Source organism: Rattus norvegicus, chromosome 9 (assembly GCF_036323735.1).
Source record: "Rattus norvegicus strain BN/NHsdMcwi chromosome 9, GRCr8, whole genome shotgun sequence".
Taxonomy (NCBI): domain Eukaryota; kingdom Metazoa; phylum Chordata; class Mammalia; order Rodentia; family Muridae; genus Rattus; species Rattus norvegicus.
In genome coordinates, this window is record NC_086027.1 from 68,937,690 (window position 1) to 68,965,182 (window position 27,493).

General features: G+C 42.6%; 1 protein-coding gene across 23 annotated transcripts in view; it reads right to left on the reverse strand.

Annotated features, from left to right (window-relative positions):
- Ica1l (islet cell autoantigen 1-like) overlaps window positions 1-26,389 on the reverse strand; it is a 57,931-nt gene extending 31,542 nt beyond the window's left edge. For 6 of the 23 annotated variants that reach the window (XM_063267211.1, XM_063267207.1, XM_063267212.1 and 3 more), the window contains exons 1-3: window positions 25,911-26,049; window positions 6,039-6,217; window positions 4,266-4,338 (exon numbers count right to left, since the gene is read on the reverse strand). In XM_063267211.1, coding sequence (XP_063123281.1) covers window positions 4,266-4,338; window positions 6,039-6,200 — 235 coding nt within the window. In that variant the 5' untranslated portion in view covers window positions 6,201-6,217; window positions 25,911-26,049. Of the gene's footprint in view, window positions 1-4,265; window positions 4,339-6,038; window positions 6,218-25,642; window positions 26,050-26,096 lie in introns of those variants that run through there. The other 17 variants (XM_039083637.2, XM_039083636.2, XM_006244999.4 and 14 more) reach the window with 11 other exon arrangements.
- Window positions 26,390-27,493: the final 1,104 nt, after the last annotated feature.

The following is a 27,493-nucleotide window of genomic DNA, read 5'->3' on the forward strand; positions in this document are numbered from 1 at the left end:
CTCCAGCTACCAGGACCACAGGCCTGAAAGTTTCAACTGTACACCCAATTAGCATTTCCTCTAGGCTCTGCCCAATAGTTACCTAGCAATGGCTAGGTAATGGTCAGGAACCAGGTATATAAGAACTATTCAGGCTTCTCCCCTCCCTCTGCTCCCTCCCTCTCCCCCTTCCCATCTTTTCTCTCTTATCCACACCCCCATCTTCCTTCTCTCTCTCCATCTATTCCCTGTCTTTCTTTCCCTCCCACATGTCCCCAGTCGGCCTCTTCCCTTCTTCTCTCCCTTTCTCCCCCATTCCTTTCCTCCAATAAACCTTCTCTATTTTAGGTTTGCCTCATGGCTTGATTTCTCAGGGAGAACACTTTGGCATAGGCCCGCCCAGGCAGCTCCTACCGCTGTCCTAACTTTACCTTCTGTCCCTAGTCTATATCTATCCCAGCAGATTTCCAGTCTCCCATGCCTGCAATGCACCAGCCTCAGCGGCTTTCAGAACCTGCATCCCAGATTGCTCCAAAGAGGTCTACACTTCTGTACTCTCAGGTGGTCAGCAGAACCTGGGTGGCAGGCAAAACTGACATCTCCAGCCTGCACTCCTGTCTCCCTTCAGTCCTTTGACCAACATTCCAGCCTTCTGGGTCCACAACAGCAGCAACAATACCCCATTGGCAGCGTAGTCTTCATTTTCAGTCAGGAGTCATGTTACTTTAGTTGAGAGATATGCATTTTCTTTGCCTCATAACTTTAATCTTAGGAAAAGTCTTCATTTCTGTATGTGGATTTAGGGTTCTCTGGGAACATGGAACACGTTAATCAGGGTCAGAACAAATGGGTGAGGTGCCTATTAACCAAAGCAGGTGCTGGCCAGCTCTCCCAGCACACCTCCCAGCACACCTCCAGCTCTCCCAGCACCCTCCCTCCTCACACCTACCCCCGCCCTAAAGCTCTCTAAACCAGGAGGTGGGCTTTAGTCCCCTTCCTCCAGCGTCTTTTCCTCTTAGCCTTTTTCGATACCTGCTATCTTGGTTCTTCTCTTCTTCACCCTTTGCCCTCACTCCTCTTCCCTCAGGACTCTTCTCGATGCTTCTGTCTGTGCTTTCCCTCATAGTTGTAATAAAAACCTTCTCAACTATACCCAGGGGCAGTCACCTCTTCATTTTCAGTCAGGAGTCATGTTACTTTAGTTGAGAGATAAGCATTTTCTTTGCCTCATAACTTTAATCTTAGGAAAAGTCTTCCTTTCTGCGTGTGGATTTAGGGTTCTCTGGGAACACGGACCACGTTGTTAAATCAGGGAACACAGTCTCACCTTTATTGATGTTGAAAGGGCAGGTGAGGTCCAACCTGTGCTGCTTTTGTGATAGGACCTGCTGGCCTGCATGAACAGATACCCCACACTGACAGCCTCACCCCTGGGCAACTGATTCCATAAAGATGGATAATGCTATTCTGTGACAGCAAATGGTGAACTCATACAGCTCCACATCCAATCTCCATTACAAAGTTCACGGCATTGACTACCCACTGCATTTATCTGACAGTACTAGCCACAGACCTGTTAGACCTGTGGAGTCTCTAGACACCACATATTTATGTACATCCTAAAGAGCTTTCATATATGCACCGAAACCCGCATATATGATCCCTTCCTTATTCTGAAATGCCACAAGGGTGCCCAGAGATCTAGTGATTTCATGGCAAAATTAAAGACACACAAGCTTGCCACTCTTTCTAGACATTTCCATTTCAACAGACTATGACGGTCCAGTGTTCATGGCAGCCGTTTACAGCTTGGTGGTTTTGAACCTTAGTCATCTGGCCCCAAGTTTCCTTTGCTCTTTACTCTTCTTAGTCTTAGTTACAAACTCTTGTATGGATGCATGCTGTTTTCTTTCTTTAACCTCATTCCCTGGCCTCCGAATCTCTCTTTTCCTCATCTTCCACCCTCCATAAACCACCTACCCACTACCCTCTCCACAGGGTTCCCTCTGTCAATTACTATAGCCCAAGTTAATTCCACCTGCAGCTCTGGGTTATAGCTCTGTACTGACTCAATTGTATGCTTTCTGTATCACCTTTTATTTTGTTGCAAAAAGCTCAACTATGTCATAGTATATATCACATATTCACACACACACACAGACACATACACACACACACACACACACACATACCCTTGCCTAATGATGCCATATTGAAGTTCTTCAATGTGAGCTTTGATTATAAATTGTAAGCTTCAGAAGACAGACAGCTTTTTTTTTTTTTTTTTTGAGTCAGGGTTTAACTGTAACCCAGACTGATCTGGCAGTAACTCCGTGGTCCACACTAGCCTCCCACTCAGAGTGATCCTCCTTCCTTAAGCCTCCTGACTGCTGGGGTTACAGGGGAGAGGCACCACCACACAGACAAGGAGGTAATTTATCAATGAACAAATGCTTACTGAATACATGCTAGGTACTGTTTTTAAGGCTTAGGAACAAGTAAACAAAAACAATTCTTGCATTATGAGATCAAGAACAATGGGTCAGTGGATAACAGCACTTGCCCCCATACCTGATCTGAGTTCCATCCCCACACCCACCCCCAGTCCACGTGATGGAAAGAAAGAATTGGCTCCCTCAAGTTTTCCTCTGACTTTCACAATTATGTACTGGCATGTGCATGCCCTAGTCCCAAGAAAAAGATAACTAATAAGTAATAAAATGTTAAAAAGAAAAACAAATTCTGGTGCAAAAAAGCAATAGAAAAATACATTGAATGTTGAGCATTATGAGAGCACAGGGGAGGCTTAATGGAGAAGGAGTTTAAATTTAGACATGGGGGTCAAGGGAAAGCCTCATTAACCTAAGGGAAACTTCAAAAGCCTAAGGGATGTGAGGAAGCACATGATGCAAATGCTTGTTGTGAAGAAATTAAAACAGTTTAATGAAAGGATTTTAGGATGAGATCGAAGAGGCAGTCACATCCAGTAAGCCACTCCCCAGAATCCACATGATGGAAAGAAAGAATTGGCTCCTGCAAGAAGATATATAGAGATAGAGATAGATATAGATATATAGATATAGATATAGATAAGATATAGATAGATATAGATATAGATAGATATAGATATAGATAGATATAGATAGATAAGATATAGATAGATATAGATATAGATGATAAGATATAGATGTAGATATAGATAAGATAGAGATAGAGATAGAGATGATATAGATATAGATAGATATAGATATAGATAGATATAGATGATATAGATAAGATATAGATGTAGATATAGATAGAGATAGAGATGATACAGATATAGATAAGATATAGATATAGATGTAGATGTAGATATATAGATGATATAGATAAGATATAGATGTAGATAGATATAGATATAGATAATAGATAGATAGATAGATAGATAGATAGATAGATAGATAGATAGATAGAGATATTCTACTATCATCGAGGTGGAGAAAGAAATCCAAAGGCTAGGTCAGAGTCAGAGAAGAACCCGCCAATGGCAATATGTTGAGAAGGAGAAAGCTGAAGAGGAAAAGCAAAGCAGGGAAGGCAGACAGAAGCCGTGACAGAAGCAGTGTCTGAGGCAGGCGGGGAGGAGGAACTCATCAGCTGAGGATGAGAATTGATCTCTGGACTTTCCTTCTTGTGACTTTTACCAAAGATCCTCAGAGGAGTGGAAGAAGCTGTGCTGAGGTGAAGCTATAGTCTGTAATCCAGCATCAGGAGTGTGGAGGCAGGAGACTCAAAGCCAGCTCAGCTACACAGTGAGACTGTCTCAAGAGAAAAAAAAATAAAGTCCCTACAGGACACACAGACAATCTTGTTGACTGTTTCTGAGAGAGAGGAAAGGAATGAGGTACTGATTGTAGAGTCTGCAGGGTCAAAAAAGGCTTTGAGGGGCTGGGGATTTAGCACAGTGGTAGAGCGCTTACCTAGGAAGTGCAAGGCCCTGGGTTCAGTCCCCAGCTCCGAAAAAAAGAACCAAAAAAAAAAAAAAAAAAAAAAGGCTTTGAGTGGTGGAAGACAATCTCAAGACTTACCAGAGTAGAAAGTAAACGTCACATGATTTAATGAGCCACAGAAGGGAAAGACAGACACTGGGGATTTTGGGAACAGGTCACTATAAGTGTTCATAGTTTACAATAAAATCATATGAAATGGTTTGATAGACCACTACCTTCTCATTAAGTGATTCAGTTTTAAAACGCATGTCAGTACTTATTTGAAATGGGGATGATCAGATATCTAGGAGGTCATACCATTGAGTCTTAGCTGGTATTTCTCAACTGCCTTCACGAGTTCATTGCATGTCTCCTGGATGGAGTGAAAAACCTTGAAAAATAAATTTTATTAGGACACTTTAAAGAACAATAAACAAATACAACTTTTAGCACTTCAAAAGTTGAAATTAGCATAAAAGTATCTGTTACATTACATGACTTCTATCCATTTTACATGACTGTGATGTATGGTTTAGACACTATGTTTGCTTTCCCTGACTGGGGTGTACTTTAGGCTGTTATATCACCGATAGAGAAAGCGTATTTAAATTTCCTGTGAATGCTGGAGAAAAAGTATGAATGTGTGGAGACTACTACAGCACCTGTTCTCCCCTCAGTTCCCAAGTTATCTGAACACTGCCAAGTTATGTCCATTATAAACTACATCAAATAGTGCTAGTGACACAAAGACAAGAGAGTGCCCTTAGAAACAGCTGATGCTGAACATAGCTTTACTAATATTAGTCAAATCAAAACAGCCCAATAAGCTTACTATAAAAATAACGTATTGACTGGGTGTGGTGGCACACACCTTTAATCCCAGCACTCAGGAAGCGGAGACAGGAAGATTTCTGTTAGGACAGCCAGGGCTACATGTCTCTGGACAGAGACAAAGAAACCACCTGCCACCCCCACCACCAAAATATATGTTCTGGACCCAAGCAGTGGTGGCTCACACCTTTAGTTTCAGCACCTGGGAGGCAGAGGCAGGTGGATTCTGAGTTGGAGGCCAGCCTGGTTTACAGGGTGAATCCCAGGACAGCCAGGGCTACACAGAAAAACCCTGTCTTGAAAAATCAAAGTAATTAATTAATTAAAAATAATGTACTAGGCTGGTGTGGTACTAGTAAAGGAGTTGGAGCCAGGAGCTATGAGTTCAAAACTACCTACATTGTGGTCATACATACCACATATAAAGCAGTACACGGAAGGTTATAATAATTTTTTGTTTTGTTCTGTTTTGAGACAGGATGACCACAATATATTGTAACATTTAAAAAGCGGCAAGGATTCTGAAAGATTTTACCCTAAAGAAATGACAAAAGTTTGAGATGTGTTTAACCTAAACATTATGTATAATATATATTAAAGATTATACATATGTTGAAGGTTTCATAGTACGCCATTTCTAAAAAACGGTTTACTTATCCTTATTTTTATGTTTTGCCTGTAGGTGTGTCTCTACACCATGGGCATGCCTTGGGCCAATGGAGGCCAGAAGACAGTGTCTGATCCCGAGACTGCAGTTACAAATAGTTGTGAGCTGCCATGTGAGAACTGGGAATAGTACCTTGGTCCCCTGGAAAAGCAGACAGGGCTTTTAACTGCTGAGCCACCTCTCCAGACCTCTATTCCATTAGTGTGTACAATTTTTATGTTTTTACATATCAGTTCAAAGCTAGCCTGGTCTCCAGAGGGAGTTCAGGCCAGACAGGGCTACACAGTGAGACCCTGTCTCAAAAAAAAAAGAAAGAAAGAAAGAAAGGAAGAAAGAAAGAGAGAAGAGAAAGAGGAGGAGGACAAAGAGAAGAGGAAGAGGAAGAGGAGAAGGAGGAAGACTACAAAAGTGGAAGTGTAAGCCAAGCAAACCCTTTCCTCCCCAGCTTGCTTTTGGTCATAGGGTTTCATCACAGCCACAGAAACCCTAAGACATCCCAAACTTCTTGGTGTTAAAGTTTGCTACAATCCCTGCTCGGAGTCCCAGATATTACCCAGTTCCGTGCAACACACACACACGGTCTTCACATTTACCTCAAGTTTAGCATCCAGTTCTGCATCAGATGCAACCACGTGCTCATCCTCCTTTTTCCCTGTCGCTTTGATAAAGACCTGCTTAGTTTTCCAGTATTTCTTCTGCATTCTGCTCACTACTGACTGGCTGTCTTCTGGTCTGAGGTGCTCAAAGGAATCCATGGAGTAACTGAAACAGACTAAAATGAGGCTTCTTTTAAAAACTTTCTGATAGATTAAAGACTATATTGTATTTTAATAAACATAATAAATATCTAGCTAGTGTGTCAGTATTTTATTGATAAACCAAAATGATATTAAATATAAGCATAATGCTTGCTTTATATGATCTTGGTTTATTTTATAATTACAACTAGAGAAAGAGAGAAAAGATCAATATTACTACATTTTGGTTGCGAAGCAAAGATGATAAAATTGTTATTCTATAGATATGGGTGGAAATAATGCTATTTAATCAATATCTACTGGTAAACATGTCTTAGTCTATTAATCTAGAAGGATTTTTTATTCTGCAGTATACTAAGAAATGAGGAAGTGTACACACACATTTCCTGTGACTACCCCATCTGTACAGAGCTGTTCTGTATCTATTGTTATTGTAAAGATTTGGATACATGCACGTCTTTAAATAGTAAAGAAATATATTAATATCCAATAAGACAATAAAAATGAGTCCAGTAGAGGTGGCTAGCACTTCAGAGGCAGAGGCAGGCAGGTCTCGGTGAGTCTGAGGTCAGCTTGGTCTACAGAGCGAGTTCCAGGACAGCCAGGGATACACAGAAACCCTGACTCCAAAACAACCATCAAACAAACAAAAGTAAAATGAATGAATGAATGAAATCCTTAGACATGAAGGAGACATGGTATGAGAGAGCCATCATCATAAAGCCGGTGTCTGAGTGACTGCTCTAACATAGTTGGCATACTTCCCTATAAGGAAAGGAAACATGGAGGCACTTAGTAAAGATGCTAAAGAAGAGACAATAGTAACTGACACTAAAGCCCAGCTTACTGCTGTGAACTGGGGGAACAGAACAGAGAGGCAGTGACTCATTCATTGTATTTTCCTGGCTGGCAAAACAAACAAACAAACAAACCAAAAAAACCTCAGAAAAACTGGTTCATTTCCCTCTTACTCTGAAGCACTAATTAAGTTAAAAGTAGGCTAATTTCTAAATTTCCAGGGCCAAACAAGAGCAAGAGGCCCCAACAAGACACACAAGCTAGGGGTTGGGGATTTGGCTCAGTGGTAGAGCGCTTGCCTAGCAAGCGCAAGGTCCTGGGTTCGGTCCCCAGCTCCAAAAAAAAAAAAAAAAAGAAGACACACAAGCTAGAGGGGAGGTGGGTAAGTCGCACAGCAAGGCTGGGGCTAGAGGGTGATGGCATTATTTAAACTGACACACAGACTTCTTTTTAAACACAAAGGATCCAAAGCCATAAAAAAAAAAAAAAAAAGCCTAGGGGGTTGGGATTTAACTCAGTGGTAGAGTGCTTGCCTAGCAAGCTCAAGGCCCTGGGTTCAATCCCCAGCTCCAAAAAAAAGAAAAGAAAAAAAAAAAAAAAAGCCTAGGACTCGTGTCAGAGTGTTTGCCTGGATGCATGAGTCCCTGGGTTCGATCCTCACTAATGTAAAAATCAAACTCAATTAAAACAAAGTCCGGGGAAACTAAAAGCCACAATCCAACCTGACCACATACAATGTGACATTCACCTAAAACAAAAAGACACAAAGGAACAAAAATAAGGAGGAATGATAGCAGATCTTACCAATATATACCAAGATTTAACATGTGGTACATAGACAATAATCTATAGAAAACATTGGAACAAGTCAGAGACTCCAGTTGCAAAGTTCAAGTGGATTAAAAACCAACTAGATGTGGGCTGGAGAGGTGGCTCAGCGGTTAAGGGCACTGGCTGCTCTTCCAGAGGTCCTGAGTTCAATTCCCAGCAACCACATGGTGGCTCACAGCCATATGCGACTCCAGTTCCAGAAAATTCAATCTCCTCTCCCGGTCTCTGCTGCACCAGGAATGCATGTGATACACATAAAAACATGCAGATACACTTGGTGTACATACTTACATGCAGGCAAACATCTACACATAAAATTAATTTTAAAAATTGACTAGCTAGCCAGTGCGGTGTAATTCCAGTACTTGGGAGACTGAGACAGGAGGATCTCATGGTCAAGGCTGCCTGGGATGCATAGTGAGAGTCTGCCTAAATAAGTAAGTAAGTAAATAAAGCTGTCTGAAATGGCTTAGGAGCAAAGTAAAGACAACAGACAGAAAATCAAAATGACCCACAAACAGGAGGAGATTTAGAAGAGAGACACAGGTAGACAGTGGGGAAGAGAAAGGCCATAAGAAGGCGGCAAGACAGAGTGGGACAGAAACACTCAAGAAATACCATAGCCCTCAAACTTGTGTCAGTCATGATGTTAAGTACAATGAGGTGGGCAGACCTAGGTAGGGTAACACAAAATTATTAATAAGTACAGCATAGACAAACTGTTCAAATCCAAAGACAGGGGATTTTTGCTATCTTTTTAGATAGCAGAGAAAATACTGTGAAAACAGGAAAAAAGTATTGTTTTTTTTTTTTTTATTAACTTGAGTATTTCTTATATACATTTCGAGTGTTATTCCCTTTCCCGGTTTCCGGGCAAACATCCCCCTCCCACCTCCCCTTCTTTATGGCTGTTCCCCTCCCCATCCTCCCCCCATTGCCGCCCTCCCCCCAACAATCTAGTTCACTGGGGGTTCAGTCTTAGCAGGACCCAGGACTTCCCTTTCCTCTGGTGCTCTTACTAGGATATTCATTGCTACCTATGAGGTCAGAGTCCAGGGTCAGTCCATGTATAGTCTTTAGGTAGTGGCTTAGTCCCTGGAAGCTCTGGTTGCTTGGCATTGTTGTACATATGGGGTCTCGAGCCCCTTCAAGCTCTTCCAGTTCTTTCTCTGATTCCTTCAACGGGAGTCCTATTCTCAATTCAGTGGTTTGCTGCTGGCATACGCCTCTGTGTTTGCTGTATTCTGGCTGTGTCTCTCAGGAGCGATCTACATCCGGCTCCTGATGGCCTGCACTTCTTTGCTTCATCCATCTTGTCTAATTGGATGGCTGTATATGCATGGGCCACATGTGGGACAGGTTCTGAATGGGTGTCCCTTCTGTGTCTGTTTTAATCTTTGCCTCTCTATTCCCTGCCAAGGGTATTCTTGTTCCCCTTTTAAAGAAGGAGTGAAGCATTCACATTTTGATCATCCGTCTTGAGTTTCATTTGTTCTAGGCATCTAGGGTAATTCAAGCATTTGGGCTAATAGCCACTTATCAATGAGTGCATACCATGTGTGTTTTTCTGTGATTGGGTTACCTCACTCAGGATGATATTTTCCAGTTCTGACCATTTGCCTACGAATTTCATAAGGTCATTGTTTTTGATAGCTGAGTAATATTCCATTGTGTAGATGTACCACATTTTCTGTATCCATTCCTCTGTTGAAGGGCATCTGGGTTCTTTCCAGCTTCTGGCTATTATAAATAAGGCTGCGATGAACATAGTGGAGCACGTGTCTTTTTTATATGTTGGGGCATCTTTTGGATATATGCCCAAGAGAGGTATAGCTGGATCCTCAGGCAGTTCAATGTCCAATTTTCTGAGGAACCTCCAGACTGATTTCCAGAATGGTTGTACCAGTCCGCAATCCCACCAACAATGGAGGAGTGTTCCTCTTTCTCCGCATCCTCGCCAGCATCTGCTGTCACTTGAGTTTTTGATCTTAGCCATTCTCACTGGTGTGAGGTGAAATCTCAGGGTTGTTTTGATTTGCATTTCCCTTATGACTAAAGATGTTGAACATTTCTTTAGGTGTTTCTTACCCATTCGGCATTCCTCAGCTGTGAATTATTTGTTTAGCTCTGAACCCCATCTTTAATAGGGTCTCCCTGCGGAGGGAACCCCATTTTTTAATAGGGTCTCCTTTAATATTTGTCTCCCTGCGGTCTAACTTCTTGAGTTCTTTGTATATTTTGGATATAAGGCCTCTATCAGTTGTAGGATTGGTAAAGATCTTTTCCCAATCTGTTGGTTGCCGTTTTGTCCTAACCACAGTGTCCTTTGCCTTACAGAAGCTTTGCAGTTTTATGAGATCCCATTTGTCGATTCTTGATCTTAGAGCATGAGCCATTGGTGTTTTGTTCAGGAAATTTTTTCCAGTGCCCATGTGTTCCAGATGCTTCCCTAGTTTTTCTTCTATTAGTTTGAGTGTATCTGGTTTGATGTGGAGGTCCTTGATCCACTTGGACTTAAGCTTTGTACAGGGTGATAAGCATGGATCGATCTGCATTCTTCTACATGTTGACCTCCAGTTGAACCAGCACCATTTGCTTTTTTCCATTTGATGGTTTTGGCTCCTTTGTCAAAAATCAAGTGCCCATAGGTATGTGGGTTCACTTCTGGGTCTTCAATTCTATTCCATTGGTCTATCTGTCTGTCTCTGTACCAATACCATGCAGTTTTTATCACTATTGCTCTGTAATACTGCTTGAGTTCAGGGATAGTGATTCCCCCTGAAGTCCTTTTATTGTTGAGGATAATTTTAGCTATCCTGGGTTTTTTGTTATTCCAGATGAATTTGCAAATTGTTCTAACTCTTTGAAGAATTGGATTGGTATTTTGATGGGGATTGCATTGAATCTGTAGATCGCTTTTGGTAAAATGGCCATTTTTACTATATTAATCCTGCCAATCCATGAGCATGGGAGATCTTTCCATCTTCTGAGGACTTCTTCAATTTCTTTCTTCAGAGTCTTGAAGTTCTTATTGTACAAATCTTTTACTTGCTTGGTTAAAGTCACACCGAGGTACTTTATTTTTTTTTTTTTTGGTTCTTTTTTTTTTCGGAGCTGGGGACCGAACCCAGGGCCTTGCGCTTCCCAGGCAAGCGCTCTACCACTGAGCTAAATCCCCAACCCCACCGAGGTACTTTATATTTTTTGGGTCTATTATGAAGGGTGTCGTTTCCCTAATTTCTTTCTCGGCTTGTTTCTCTTTTGTGTAGAGGAAGGCTACTGATTTATTTGAGTTAATTTTATACCCAGCCACTTTGCTGAAGTTGTCTATCAGCTTTAGTAGTTCTCTGGTGGAACTTTTGGGATCACTTAAATATGCTATCATATCATCTGCAAAAAGTGATATTTTGACCTCTTCTTTTCCGATCTGTATCCCCTTGACCTCCTTTTGTTGTCTGATTGCTATGGCTAGAACTTCAAGAACTATATTGAATAAGTAGGGAGAGAGTGGGCAGCCTTGTCTAGTCCTTGATTTTAGTGGGATTGCTTCAAGTTTCTCTCCATTTAGTTTAATGTTAGCAACTGGTTTGCTGTATAGGCTTTTACTATGTTTAGGTATGGGCCTTGAATTCCTATTCTTTCCAGGACTTTTATCATGAAGGGGTGTTGAATTATGTCAAATGCTTTCTCAGCATCTAATGAAATGATCATGTGGTTTTGTTCTTTCAGTTTGTTTATATAATGGATCACGTTGATGGTTTTCCGTATATTAAACCATCCCTGCATGCCTGGGATGAAGCCTACTTGGTCATGGTGGATGATTGTCTTGATGTGCTCTTGGATTCGGTTTGCCAGAATTTTATTGAGTATTTTTGCGTCGATATTCATAAGGGAAATTGGTCTGAAGTTCTCTTTCTTTGTTGGGTCTTTGTGTGGTTTAGGTATAAGAGTAATTGTGGCTTCATAGAAGGAATTCGGTAGTGATCCATCTGTTTCAATTTTGGGGAATAGTTTGGATAATATTGGTACGAGGTCTTCTATGAAGGTCTGATAGAATTCTGCACTAAACCCGTCTGGACCTGGGCTCTTTTTGGTTGGGAGACCTTTAATGACTGCTTCTATTTCCTTAGGAGTCATGGGGTTGTTTAACTGGTTTATCTGTTCCTCATTTAACTTCAGTACCTGGTATCTGTCTAGGAAATTGTCCATTTCCTGCAGATTTTCAAGTTTTGTTGAATAAAGGTTTTTATAGTAAGATCTGATGATTTTTTGAATTTCCTCTGAATCTGTAGTTATGTCTCCCTTTTCATTTCTGATTTTGTTAATTTGGATACATTCTCTGTGTCCTCTCGTTAGTCTGGCTAAGGGTTTATCTATCTTGTTGATTTTCTCAAAGAACCAACTTTTGGTTCTGTTGATTCTTTCTATGGTCCTTTTTGTTTCTACTTGGTTGATTTCAGCTCTGAGTTTGATTATTTCCTGCCTTCTACTCCTCCTGGGTGTATTTGCTTCTTTTTGTTCTAGAGATTTTAGGTGTGCTGTCAAGCTGCTGACATATGCTCTTTCCTGTTTCTTTCTGCAGGCACTCAGTGCTGTGAGTTTTCCTCTTAGCACAGCTTTCATTGTGTCCCGTAAGTTTGGGTATGTTGTACCTTCATTTTCATTAAATTCTAAAAAGTCTTTAATTTCTTTATTTCTTCCTTGACCAGGTTATCATTGAGTAGAGCATTGTTCAATTTTCACGTATATGTGGGCATTCTTCCCTTATTGTTATTGAAGACCAGTTTTAGGCTGTGGTGGTCCGATAGCACGCATGGGATTATTTCTATCTTTCTGTACCTGTTGAGGCCCGTTTTTTGACCAATTATATGGTCAATTTTGGAGAAAGTACCATGAGGAGCTGAGAAGAAGGTATATCCTTTTGCTTTAGGGTAGAATGTTCTATAAATATCTGTTAAGTCCATTTGGCTCATGACTTCTCTTAGTCTGTTTACGTCTCTGTTTAATTTCTGTTTCCATGATCTGTCCATTGATGAGAGTGGGGTGTTGGTCTCCTACTATTATTGTGTGAGGTGCAAGGTGTGTTTTGAGCTTTAGTAAGGTTTCTTTTACGTATGTAGGTGCCCTTGTATTTGGGGCATAGATATTTAGGATTGAGAGTTCATCTTGGTGGATTTTTCCTTTGATGAATATGAAGTGTCCTTCCTTATCTTTTTTGATGACTTTTAGTTGGAAATTGATTTTATTTGATATTAGAATGGCTACTCCAGCTTGCTTCTTCTGACCATTTGCTTGGAAAGTTGTTTTCCAGCCTTTCACTCTGAGGTAGTGTCTGTCTTTTTCTCTGAGGTGTGTTTCCTGTAGGCAGCAGAATGCAGGGTCCTTGTTGCGTATCCAGTTTGTTAATCTATGTCTTTTTATTGGGGAGTTGAGGCCATTGATGTTGAGAGATATTAAGGAATAGTGATTATTGCTTCCTGTTATATTCATATTTGGATGTGAGGTTATGTTTGTGTGCTTTTCTTCTCTTTGTTTTGTTGCCAAGACGATTAGTTTCTTGTTTCTTTAGGGTATAGCTTGCCTCTTTATGTTGGGCTTTACCATTTATTATCCTTTGTAGTGCTGGATTTGTAGAAAGATATTGTGTAAATTTGGTTTTGTCATGGAATATCTTGGTTTCTCCATCTATGTTAATTGAGAGTTTTGCAGGATACAGTAACCTGGGCTGGCATTTGTGTTCTCTTAGGGTCTGTATGACATCTGTCCAGGATCTTCTGGCTTTCATAGTTTCTGGCAAAAAGTCTGGTGTAATTCTGATAGGTCTGCCTTTATATGTTACTTGACCTTTTTCCCTTACTGCTTTTAATATTCTTTCTTTATTTTGTGCGTTTGGTGTTTTGACTATTATGTGACGGGAGGTGTTTCTTTTCTGGTCCAATCTATTTGGAGTTCTGTAGGTTTCTTGTATGCCTATGGGTATCTCTTTTTTTAGGTTAGGGAAGTTTTCTTCTATGATTTTGTTGAAGATATTTACTGGTTCTTTGAGCTGGGAGTCTTCACTCTCTTCTATACCTATTATCCTTAGGTTTGATCTTCTCATTGAGTCCTGGATTTCCTGTATGTTTTGGACCAGTAGCTTTTTCCGCTTTACATTATCTTTGACAGTTGAGTCAATGATTTCTATGGAATCTTCTGCTCCTGAGATTCTCTCTTCCATCTCTTGTATTCTGTTGGTGAAGCTTGTATCTACAGCTCCTTGTCTCTTCTTTTGGTTTTCTATGTCCAGGGTTGTTTCCATGTGTTCTTTCTTGATTGCTTCTATTTCCATTTTTAATTCCTTCAACTGTTTGATTGTGTTTTCCTGGAATTCTTTCAGGGATTTTTGTGACTCCTCTCTATGGGCTTCTACTTGTTTATTTACGTTTTCCTGGAATTCTTTCAGGGATTTTTGTGATTCCTCTCTGTAGGCTTCTACTTGTTCTCTAAGGGAGTTCTTCACGTCTTTCTTGAAGTCCTCCAGCATCATGATCAAATATGATTTTGAAACTAGATCTTGCTTTTCTGGTGTGTTTGGATATTCCGTGTTTGCTTTGGTGGGAGAATTGGGCTCCGATGATGCCATGTAGTCTTGGTTTCTGTTGCTTGGGTTCCTGTGCTTGCCTCTCGCCATCAGATTATCTCTGGTGTTACTTTGTTCTGCTATTTCTGACAGTGGCTAGACTGTCATATAAGCCTGTGTGTCAGGAGTGCTGTAGACCTGTTTTCCTGTTTTCTTTCAGCCAGTTATGGGGACAGAGTGTTCTGCTTTCGGGCATGTAGCTTTTCCTATCTACAGGCCTTCAGCTGTTCCTGTGGGCCTGTGTCTGGTGTTCACCAGGCAGGTCACTTGCAGAAGAAAAGTTGGTCTTACCTGTGGTCCCAAGGCTCAAGTTTGCTTGTGGGGTGCTGCCCATGAGCTCTCCGCGGCGGCAGCAACCAGGAAGATCTGCGTCGCCGTTTCCGGGAGCCTCCGTGCACCAGGGTTCCAGATGGCGTTTGGCGTTTTCCTCTGGTGTCAGAGATGTGTGCAGAGTGCAGTCTCTTCTGGTTTCCCAGGTGTGTCTGCCTCTCTGAAGGTTTAGCTCTCCCTCCCACAGGATTTGGGTGCAGAGAACTGTTTATCCGGTCTGTCCCTTCAGATTATGGCGGTGTCTCAGGTGCAGCGGTCCTGCCGCTCCTGGGCCCTCCCCCACGGGAACCCAGGGGCCGTATACAGTTTCCTCTTGGGCCAGGGATGTGGGCAGGGGTGGGCAGTGTTGGTGGTCTCTTCCGCTCTGCAGCCTCAGGAGTGCCCACCTGACCAGGCGGTGAGGTCTCTCTCCCATGGGGTTTGGGAGCAGAGAGCTGCTGCGGGCCGGGATCTGCGGGTGTGGGACTCCCGGTAAACACAGGGAGTGCCCGGTCCTAGAGGAATTTTGCCTCTGTGTGTCCCGAGTTCACCAGGCAGGTCTCTTGCAGCAGAAAAGTTGGTCTTACCTGTGGTCCCGAGGCTCAAGTTTGCTCGCAGGGTGCTGCCCACGGGCTCTCTGCGGAGGCAGCAACCAGGAAGATCTGCGCCGCCGTTTCTGGGAGCCTCCGTGCACCAGGGTTCCAGATGGCGTTTGGTGTTTTCCTCTGGCGTCAGAGATGTGTGCAGAGTGCAGTCTCTTCTGGTTTCCCAGGCGTGTCTGCCTGTCTGAAGGTTTAGCTCTCCCTCCCACGGGATTTGGGTGCAGAGAACTGTTTATCTGGTAGATCCCTTCAGGTTCTGGCCAAAAGTATTGTTTTTATAAAGAGACTTCACTCTGTAGCTCAGGCTGATCTGGAGATCCTAACTCACTATGTAGATCAAGTTGGCTTTGAACTCATGGTGAAGTTCCTGCCTCAACATCCTGGGTGTTGAGATAACACAAGAACCACCAGTCCTGGATAAGAAAACTTACACTGAAAAACAATGACTGTGGGCAGTGGCAGAGTCCACCTTTAACTCCAGCACTCAGGAGGCAGAGGCAGGAAGATCTCTGTGAGCTGGAGGCCTCTACAGGGTGAGCTCCAGGACAGCTAGGGCTACACAGAGAACCCTTTCCTGGGTGGGAATGAGGAGGAAGAAAATAAAAACACAATGAAACAAAAATACAGATAGGAGGTGGGTTTTCAATAAAATAGCAAAGTTAAGTAAAATACAAAGCGTGGTGGTGGTGGTGGTGGTGGTGCACACCTTTAGTCCAGGCACCTATGAGACAGATGCAGGCAAATCTCTAGAGGCCAGTATGGTCTACAGAGCAGGTTCCAGGACAGCCAGAGCTACACAGAGAAACCCTGTCTCAGAAGGGGAAAAAAGCTATACTTAAAGATACTGAAAAGAAAAATCGACCAAACCAAACCATATTAACCCATAATTCTAAATTTATGAAACTGTTAAAAATAAGCCATTGTGGGAGTGCATACCTGAAACAACAGGACTAAGAGGCTGAGGCAGGAATATTATAAATTCTAGGCTATCCTGGGATACACAGAGACAAGGTCTTAAAATAAGAAAAATGAAAACATTTTAATATATAAAGCTCAGAATGAGTGGTTAAGGTTCTTTCAGAAATGCAAGCTAACAGGCTGGAGAGATGGCTCAGCGGTTAAGAGCCCCGACTGCTCTTCCAGAGGTCCTGAGTTCAATTCCCAGCAACCACATGGTGGCTCACAACCATCTGTAAAGAGATCCGATGCCCTCTTCTGGTGTATCTGAAGACAGCTACAGTGTACTTATATATAATAAATAAATAAATCTTTAAAAAAAAATGCTAGCTAGTGAGAGTATTTGGTGTGTGTGTGTGTGTGTGTGTGTGTGTGTGTGTGTGTGTGTTCAAGTGTGCATGTGCCCTGGTACACATGGAGGTTAGAGGACAACTTGTAGGAGCTGGTCTTCCTCTCCTGTGTTTCCCAGGATGCAAATTAGGTTGTTAGGCTTGGGGTGGAGCCCTTACCTGCTGAGCCACCATGCTGGTCCCAGATGACTTTTAATTTCTTTAGAGAATGGCCATTTCTCCCTTGCCCAAGGGAGAACTCAGCTAGTCTTTGGCTAGCTATTGCATGTGTGCAAAAGAACGACTAATTATCTATTATCGTTAGCCCATAGATCTTCAGGGAAAACAGACTATCTTATTCACAGCATGAATATTCTATGAATATGCTAGTTTCTCTATTTTGCTTTCCATCAAAAAAATTATCATTTTGTCTTCCAGGAATACTAAAATCTCTCATGTTCCCAGGGTGCCTCTGGCATGTGCTGCCTTGAGCACATATGTGTTGTTTGTTTTGCTTTGATTATGCACTTGCCTCAGTATCATCTCAGTAACTAGGAAGGAAGATTGGGGCGCGAATTATTAATCCTGGCATTTTTAAGTACAAAGTTTATTATTTATGTTTTTGGCAGTTAGGGGTTGGTGAGCTAATGCTGCTTGTATTCTAATGCTAATTTTGGGCCCCCAAGACTGGTTGCCCCAGAGACAGAGTCCACATGTAGATGCTGAGTACCCCAAGTTATTTCTGATTGGTGAATAAAGATGCCAACATCTAAGCTGGGCAGAAGAGACATAGGTGGGGTTTAGGTTTTGAGAGCTTTGGGTTGGTAGAAGAAGGGGCAGGGGGAGGAAGAAGAAGCCACCATAGGTAGGAGTCAAGAAAATGTGGCCTCAAGGGTTGACCAATTGGAATTAAGAGCAGCCCAGATGAGACACAGTAAGTAATAACTCGGGGTTATAGATAGGAAAGTAGACTCTAAAAGCATGGAAGGTAGGCAGCTGTCTAACTTTTGTAGCATTTAAGGTGTATTGTAAATATAAAGACTGTGTGTTTTTTAATCTGGGACTAAATGGTCTAAGGTGGTGTAGAAAATCAAGGTCGGGATTAATGTGGACATGTAGAATGCATGTGGTACATGTAGAAGCCCTTCTGATGCATTACCCCCAGGCCTTATCTCATATGCTTTGCTTGTCTTTGGTTCCTTGTCACATGGCTTCTTTATATGATTGTTTATGACAGAACCTGCATGAATGCTGGGAATAGTGACTTGCACCTGTAACCCCAGAACTGAGATTGGGCTAGGGCAGGCCAATCCCAGTGGTTTACTGGCTGGCTAGTCTAGCCAACTGGCAAGATCCAGAGTCATCAAGACACCCTGTCTAGAAAGGCAGAAGGCGTAGAGAAAGGCACTCAAATGTGACCTCTGGTCTCCACATATGGACATGGACATACAGGCACGCAAACACAGGTAACACTCTCTCTCTCTCTCTCTCTCTCTCTCTCTCTCTCTCTCTCACACACACACACACACACACACACACACACACACACTGAGCACAAGACAATAGGCAATTCACAAATGAACTTTAAAAGTTCAATGAGTTCACAGTCAGATATACAGTTCAGTCCTGGAGATGTCAGATGAGCAATGATTTAAAAGGAAAAAATGAAATAGGTGTTATATTACATAAGTCTTTTCTCTAAAAGTAAAATATTCCACACGCAAAATATCCATATTTTAAAGCTCTGATGTCAGTAAATAAAAGTCAGATATAATAAAATATAAATCAAATGTAAGGAGACGCCCGAATCTGATATGAATGCCCTCTAATGTCATATACAGCCACTTTTACGGGAATTCTCACCACTGATTTGAAAATATGAACCTTGAAGTCACAGCGCAATCACAAGATAACAGAACAGACAACTGAAAACAGGGCCTATTTATGGTGGAAATACTTCTTTACAATTTTCCTCTGTGAGAACCTGACAGAAGAATTTATAAACGGCCTACATGCCTCAGTTGGGTAGAACCAATTCAACAAGACTTAAAGTTGGTGAATTCAGTTCTCAGCTCTTTTGGCCTCGTGGTCTACAAAGATGAAAAGCTTGGGAACTCTTCCGAAGACTTTCATCTGCAGAACCACTCTGCCTGAAGACTGCACTCAGGACACTTTCTTCCCCACCTGCTCCCTTAATAAAGAGCTGATTAAAAAAAAAAATCCATCAGTCCAAATGCTTTACTTTTAAGCTCGGCATTAAAAAGGCAAACTGTAGCGAGCACACTAAAATTCAGGGCAGCTTATGGAACGTTTAAAAGTAATTCTTGCCCAGAGGCAAGAAAGGAATGAGTATGTAGGGAAACATAGACAGGAAGCACCAGAACCATTGGGGACTGTAGCACCCAGCAGCCAAACACAGAGAGGACAATGATCTGCGCCCAGTGCCCAGCCTCAGACTCCACAGCAGCTCTTCCAAAGCCAGGTGAACAGGAAGGGCTTACTGTGGCTCTGCTCACACCATGCTCAGGCAAAGATTAAGCCAAAACAGAACGGCTCCATTCAACGATAAATAATGTACAAAACAAATAACAAGAAAAAGCAGCACTACATGAAAGAAAAAGATACGGGGCTGGGGATTTAGCTCAGTGGTAGAGCGCTTACCTAGGAAGTGCAAGGCCCTGGGTTCGGTCCCCAGCTCCGAAAAAAAGAACCAAAAAAAAAAAAAAAAAAAAAAAAAAAAAGAAAGAAAGAAAGAAAAAGATACTACTGTAACGGTAACATTTAAAAAATCCTCTTGAGGGCTGGAGAGACGGCTCAACGGTTAAGAGCACTGACTGCTCTTCCAGAGGTCCTGAGTTCAATTCCCAGCAACCACATGGTGGCTCACAACCAACCATCTGTAATGGGATTTGTTGCCCTCTTCTGTTGTGTCTGAAGATAGCTACAGTGTACTCATATACGTAAAATAAATCTTAAAAAAATACAAGAAAAAAAAAAGAAATTGCCATGTATGAGAATAAAAAGAAAGACAAAGCAGAAACAATTCTAACAAGGAGGCTCAGATTTGTACACCAGAACTACAGAACAGTGACTTAAAAAAAGGTTCACAAAGATGAGAAGAGACCCCCAGAATCATTTCAAGATGGACAGCAGTGAACTAATGTTCTTGGAATTGACAGTGGTCCACTACTGTTGTCTACCACTGCCCACCACTGTCCATCACTGTCCATGACTGTCCATGACTGTCCACCACTGTTGTCCACTACTGTCCACTACTTTTGTCCATCAATGTCCACAACTGTAGTCCACTACTGTCCACCTCTGTCCACCACTGTTGTCCACCACTGTTGTCCACTACTGTCCACTGCAGTACATTACTGTCCACTACTGTTGTCCACCACTGTCCACCACTGTCCACTACTGTCCAACACTTGTCCACTACTATTGTCCACCACTGTCCACTACTGTCCAACACTTGTCCACTACTATTGTCCACCACTGTTCATCACTGCTGTCCACCACTGTCCACTACTGACCACAACTGTCCACTACTACTGTCCACCACTGTCTACTACTGATGTCCACTAGTGTCCACCACTGTCTACTACTGATGTCCACTACTGTTGTCCAGTACTGTTGTCCACTACTGTCTACCACTGTCCACTACTGTTGTCCACAACTGTCCAGTGCTGTCCATTACTGTCCACTACTGCTGTCCCCTCTGTCCACTTACTATCCACTACTGTCCACCACTATCCACTACTGTCCACCACTATCCACTACTGTCCATCACTATCCACTACTGTCCATCACTGTCCACTGCTGTCCATCACTGTCCACTACTGTCCATCACTGTCCACTACTGTCCACTACTGTTGTGCACCACTGTCCACTATTGTCTACCCCATCCACTGCTGTCCACCACTGTCCACTACTGTCCACCACTGCTGTCCACTACTGTTGTCCACTACTGCCCACCACTGTCTGCTACTGTTGTCCACCACTGTCCACCACTGTCCACTACTTTTGCCTACTACTGTCCACCACGTTCCACCACTCGGGAGACAGAGGCAGGCAGATCTCTGAGTTTAAGATCAGACTGGTCAGGGCTGGAGAGATGGCTCAGCGGTTAAGAGCACCCGACTGCTCTTCCAGAGGTCATGAGTTCAATTCCCAGCAACCACATGGTGGCTCACAACCATCTGTAAGGAGACCCGATGCCCTCTTCTGGTGTATCTGAAGACCACTACAGTGTACTTATATATAATAAATAAATAAATCTTAAAAAAAAAAAAAAAAAGATCAGACTGGTCTACAGAGCTAGTTCTAGGACAGCCAGGGCTACACAGGAAAAACCAAACCAAGACAACTGTTTTATATATATGTCCACACAACATGTAGATATAGTTAATGTTCCAAACTTAAAATTGATTACAAGGAAATTGTTGATATAGGCATGAATATATCATCTATATAGCATGCATATATATGTATATATATGTATGTATCTATATTAAAAAACCTCCAAAGATATTCACACATCACACACACACACACACACACACACACACACACACACACACACACACACACAGAGTCATACTACACTTGCTGTGGCTGTGCTGTCTAACGGGACTAAGCCTGGGTGATAGGGTCTCTATTACAGCCCTGTTTGTCGACTGTTCTAATTCCACTGCTGAAGCCACTGCCCAGGAAAGAAGGATTCTTTCACAATATTGCTGGTAAGTTGGGCACAGTAGTATGTTTCTGTTGTCCCAGCTGCTGAGGCAGGAGAATTGCTTAAGCCTGAGCAGCATAGTGACATACCATCTTATATTTGTACTGAAAAACAAAACCAAAGCTTTTTTAAAGATATTACAGTTTACTAAAACATGTCTCCACTCAAAGTCAGACTCTTCCTGCTGCCATTCTATGTCAAGCAAACATAACCAAGGAAGGAGTCATACACGTATACCTTGTGTTTATTTTAGTCACCTTTGTCAGTCTGCTGAATTCAAGAATCAGGAGTCTGTAGGACGTTCAGAGAATGCTCACGTCTCAGAGCAGTTGGCCACACCAGTGAACTGACCTTCCTTTTACACAGTGACCTCTCCCACAGCTTATTTTTCTGGCACCACTCACATTATATACAACACGTGGAATCCTATTCATCAAAGTTTATATTATCAGCCCAGCTTCCACTCAGCAGTACTCTATTGAAAGTTAAATTTAGGAGAGTCAAAGTTTACATGCACATTTTCAGCTCTGGCAGATTTTATCCCTCCCTTTCCTACTCTTTTTTCATGGTCATCAATTCTATCAGTGATGATGCAATATGAAGATTAAAAACGTCAGGTGAAAGGCTGTCAGACTGAACAAGTATACAATCCTAGCTGGCAGAAAGAGAGCTTGTATAAAAAGACTTCTATTGCTTTAAAGTTTGCTCTACAACATAGACAGTAGGCAAAGAATGATGAAGCAAGAAGGGCTATATTGATATCAAATTGATTTTGCTGATACTAAGAGAAAGAAATTGGTCAGGTAGGTGACAGGTAGAGACCTTTAAAGGGTAAGTTCTACATTCCCTTGTCAGTCAGAAGTTGATATTCTCCAGCAGTTCTGTCCTGACTGTAAGGCAGAAATGTAAATGGTAAAACCAAAGCTTTTTAAGTAGTCATTGACAACACACCTAGTCATCCAGGAGCTCTGATGGGAATTTTCAATGGAATTCATGTTGACTTCACATTTGCTAACATAGCATCCATTCTGCACCCAGTAGACCAAGGAGGCATTTCAACTTTTAAATCTTACTGTTAAAGAAGTGCACTTTATGGGGCTGGGGATTTAGCTCAGTGGTAGAGCGCTTACCTAGGAAGCGCAAGGCCCTGGGTTCGGTCCCCAGCTCCGGAAAAAAAAAAAAAAAAAAAAAAAAGAAGTGCACTTTATAAAGTGTAACATCCACTCCTATGACAGACCCAGGAAATTACATAATGACCTTTCCAAAAAGTCAGCGTCTCAGACACTTTGATCCAGGACTTATGAGAAGAGATCAAAGTATATTAGCTGGTGCCGGGAAGAGTTATCTTAGCTCTCAAATGACTCTGAGGTGCTCAAGACTTGGATGGAGAAGTGACTGCAGATGTGATGAGTGTAGCAAGAAAACTAGAACTGGGCATGGAGCCTGCGGCTGTAGCTGAGTTACTGCAGTCTCGTAAGGAAACAGTGGATAAGGAGTGGCTTCTTGAGACTCAGTGTCTTAGTGAAGATACAGAGGATGCTGGAGAAATAACAAAAGACTTAGGACATCACATAAGCTTAGCTGACAAGGTAGATGCAGGGCTTGAAGGGACCAGCCCTACACTGAAAAAGTGCTGTGCTACCGAGCAGTATTCGCATTGCAAGCCACAGACAAATCATTCCTAAAGCAAAGTTAACTGGCATAGCAAATTTCACCGATCTTAAAAATAACAAAAACAAACGAAAAAAATCCAAAATTGTTACAGCCACTCTAACCTCAACAACCACCACCGAATCGGTCAGGAGCCACCAAGGCAAGACTTCTCCCACCAAAACAACCACCATGGATGAAGGCTATGGTGGTAGCCCTTTTTAACCATTAATAATGTATTCTCAAATAAAAACTGCAACTTTTTAGGCAAGCTATTGCACACTTAATTAAAACAACTTTTAGGTGGGCTTGTGCATGTGTGTGTGTGTGTGTATGTGTGTGTGTGTGTATGTGTGTGTGTGTGTGTTTCACCCTCGATAAACCTGCCATTTAGGAGGTAAAGGCAGGAGGATCAGGAGTCCCTGTCTTGAATACTTTTTTTTTTTTTCCTTTTTCTTTTTTTTCCGGAGCTGGGGACCGAACCCAGGGCCTTGCGCTTCCTAGGCAAGCACTCTACCACTGAGCTAAATCCCCAACCCCTGAGTCCCTGTCTTGAAAACGACAACAAAATATTTTTTTTTACCTATTATACTACAAGAATTATATAGCTTCTTTATTGTGGTGGCTTACAACTGGACCAACAATATGTCCGACTTATGCCTGGCCAAAGGTAAGTTGGGACCATATTATCAAAATACAATTCCCAACACCATTTGCTAAAACGCTGAAATCCAGAAAAATCACAATCCCCAAGGTACAAATCTGGAAATGGTAATATAAAACCACGCATGGGCTGAGTATGTAGCTGGGTATGCTTGGAGCCCAGTTTTCATTTCCCATCACCACAAACAAGATTTTAAAAAACAAAATAAACTACCAAAAAGAAACACAACAAAATGCCAACAGTTGCTAATGTTGGCTTCTGTAAATGTTTCATTAGTTACAGTTCTTTAGCTGCCTTTTATGCGTTTTTCTTAGTGTTCTACAAATGGGCCAACAATGGTAAAATAATAAGATGTTTATAGATGGTAATTTTTTTTATTTTTTTTAAGATTTATTTATTTTATGTATGTGAGTACACTGTCACTGTCTTTAGACACACCAGAAGAGGGCATTGGATCTCATTACAGATGGTTTATGAACCACCATGTGGTTGCTGGGAATTGAACTCAGGACCTCTGGAAGAGCAGTCAGTGCTCTTAACCGCTGAGCCATCTCTCCAGCCCCGGTAATTTATTTTTAATTATAAACACTGGATCTAAACAGAAATCTGAATGTTTTATTAAAGAAAAAAGGTAAAAATTTAATGTAAGTTGATTTAAAAAAAACCCAGCTGGAAAAAAAAGGTATAATATAAATGATAAATGCAAAGGACCAATTCACCAATGGGAAAAGGGATATGGAAAAAAAGTCACTTCACTTAATGAGAATCCCCAGTTTCAGAAATGTTTTAAAGTTCTTTATACATCCCTTCTGTTGTTAAAGAATATAAAAATGATAAAAATTAAAAGAAGACATAGTGTTGAGAAAGTAAACAAGAAAAGATTTTACTCAGAGTATGTATTACAGAAAACCAGAGTTTGTTAGTATAAAACGATGGAGTGTTTTATGTTTAACATTTTGATATTTGGTCTTATTTCAGTCACTGGAATAAATGTAATTTTCACGACAAACATCTACAATGAAATCATGGACTCCTGCTTTTCCCATCAGTCTCATGTTTACGGTTTTGCCTTTTGAGCCAGGATCTCAGCACCCTTCTAAGATTACAATATTCCTCTAGCAATTAGGATTGCTGGTAACTAGACAATGCTTTGCTGTTTCCAATAGCTACACGTACAACCCATTTTGCATTAGTAACGTTAAGTACAAAGAGTTCAAAGAAAACTGGTAATGTTGTGAACTGATAATACGATCTTTTAACTTTGGTCATATAAAACATATACCCGCCATTAGATCTTTAATCGGCCAATAAATGTATAATTGTAATATATAATAAATTTCCATTAAAGAATAAGGTACCTGTAGCTGCTAAATAAATATTGATGTGAAGACGATTAAAGTGATATCAATTTAAAAGACATCGCTTAAGGCAGAATCAAATAAATCAATACTTAAATATTTAGAGCCCAAACCACAAGGAAATATCATCTCCCTACAAACTATTTCAGTGACCCACAGTTGCTAACAGGTTGTATGTTTTGTGCATGAAGAACATATTTTACATGACACCACCCACCCACACGCACCGCTGGCAAGCCCACAGCTCACGAGTAAGATGCCAGGCAGGATTGTATTTCCCTTCTCTATCTTTCTTAGAGCATCAGGTATCGGCTGCCAGCATCGTCGCGCAGGTGAGGTCAGTGATCAGAGACACCTGGCCTGCTTTTCCCCAGCCGAATCCGTGCGGTGATGCTGGGGTCCCCACCTGGGAGAGGAGGCTTTGTGTACGGACACCCCGCGAGGTGACTGATGCATTCCTCACACCACTAACTATAACCGGCAGCCTTGCTTAGGTTATTTTCACCACGTCGATCCCCCAATTGGTTGGCCAGGAAGACATCCCGTAATAGGACAATAATAAAAATAAATTAAGCGCGACGTACAAAGGCGGCCAACAGGAAAGCACGCCGGGCTGTGAACGTTTGCCCCCATCCGGAGCTCCAAGGCCGGCCTCAGGCCGCGGCTTCCCCTGGAGGGAGCGCGGGAGACGCCCCCGCCGCGGAGGGGCCAGGCCCATTGAGGCCGCCGCCTGAGGCCGGCCCACCGAGAGCGCGCGGCCCGCGCCCCCGCCCGCCGTCGTCATGGGAACCAGGTTTGGCCACCGCCGCCCGCCGCCCTGGGGGAGCGGCGGGCCAGACCCCGGACGCTCACCGCGCCGCCGGAGCCGCGCCGCTCCTCGCCGCTCGGGCCGCGCCGAGCTCGTCCGCGCACCGGCCCAGCCGCCGCCCGCGAGCCCGCGCCCGCCGCGCCGGTGCGCCGAGGTGCGGGGCTTCGCGGCGGGAGATTTAAACCCGCGGCCCTGCGCGCGGCCGCTCCGCTGTGCGCGCTCCGGAGTACCTGTATCCCCCGGCGGAGGGCGCGGGCCCTGGCTGTCGCTTGCCGGTGAGAAGTGACGGACGCCAGGCGCTGAACCAGAGACCCTCGTTGAGCCGGGGCATCCGAGGTGGGTGCGCGGAAGACCGGCTTGGCCTTGCCTCCCAGCTCCCGCATTCCCCGCGCTGCCTCTGCGTCTTGTCGCCACTTTGTACTAGGGCTCAGCGCGAGGCAAATGTTCACGCGGGTCTTCACACTCATTTTTAAAGGTTTAAGAGGGACGACTGTTAATAACTGACTTCAAATGCCATATACAGAACTACAGTTCCGAGAGTGAGAGTGAATGATAAACCTGTTTTCAAGAGTAAAAAGCAAATTCTGAGCTTAAAAAAACCTCAGGGAAAAGAAATGGAAATCAGTAGAAAGGAAAATTATTACTGGTAAGGAGTAATGAACTCAAAGTGCTTTCCTTTTCAAGTTGGCGTCCAAATTCAACTTTCCTGAAGGTTTACAATATACTAATTCATGTATATGTGACATATAGGCTGGCAATGGGGGAAAAACCCCGCTTAACTCTTGGGGCAACTATCTGATGGATCATAGATAACTACATGATGTAAGGGTCCAGACTAAATATTAATTACAAAGTAGTCTGTAAAGCTTTTAAGTTTTAGACTAGAAAAGATACTTCTATAGCGGGCTGATTTGAACTAAAAATTTTAAGGTACCTTTAAATTCTTACACAGCTATTTTGGATTTCAAATAATGGACAAATACTTGAAATTATATGCAATTTTGGGACTCCCCACACCCAAGGAAAGTGTCAATAGTTTCTCCTGCTCCTCAAAGTCCAAATCCTTGAAGGAATATGAATTAGCAGGAAGCAGGTATGATTGGTCAACTGCAGTTCTCCGGATCTTTCCTAGGTCATACTGAGATGGGTAGGTGGGGCCCCAGCTCTTTCTAAGGCTCCAGAGAGCTTTTAAACAGCCTGGAGCCCAGGGCAAGGAGTTAGTGGCAGTCACAGCAATCTACTGAATGAGTCTAGCTGTCATCGAAGCAACAGGTGAGCAAAATGAAAAAGACTAAAGCCAGGCAAAAACTGATGTGGAGGACCCTCTAGTACAACCAAGGCAAGAGTGAGCTGCAGTCCAAGCTGTTGACCTTGTGTTAAAGGCCACTGGGATGGAAGCTGCAAAGTCCCTGACAGACAGCTGCAGCAGTTCCTGTAGGATGACTCGAATATCCCTCTGTCCTCCCTCCACAACAGCTGGAAGCTGACAGAAACTTCTGGGTGCCCTATAACCAGTTCAGAACCTACTTCCCTACTGGACAGGGTTAGAAAGCAACCCACTGACCTGGTTGAGAATGTATTAGATAGCTCCCCTCCAGCTCCAGGTTTTAACACTTGCACAGCTCTT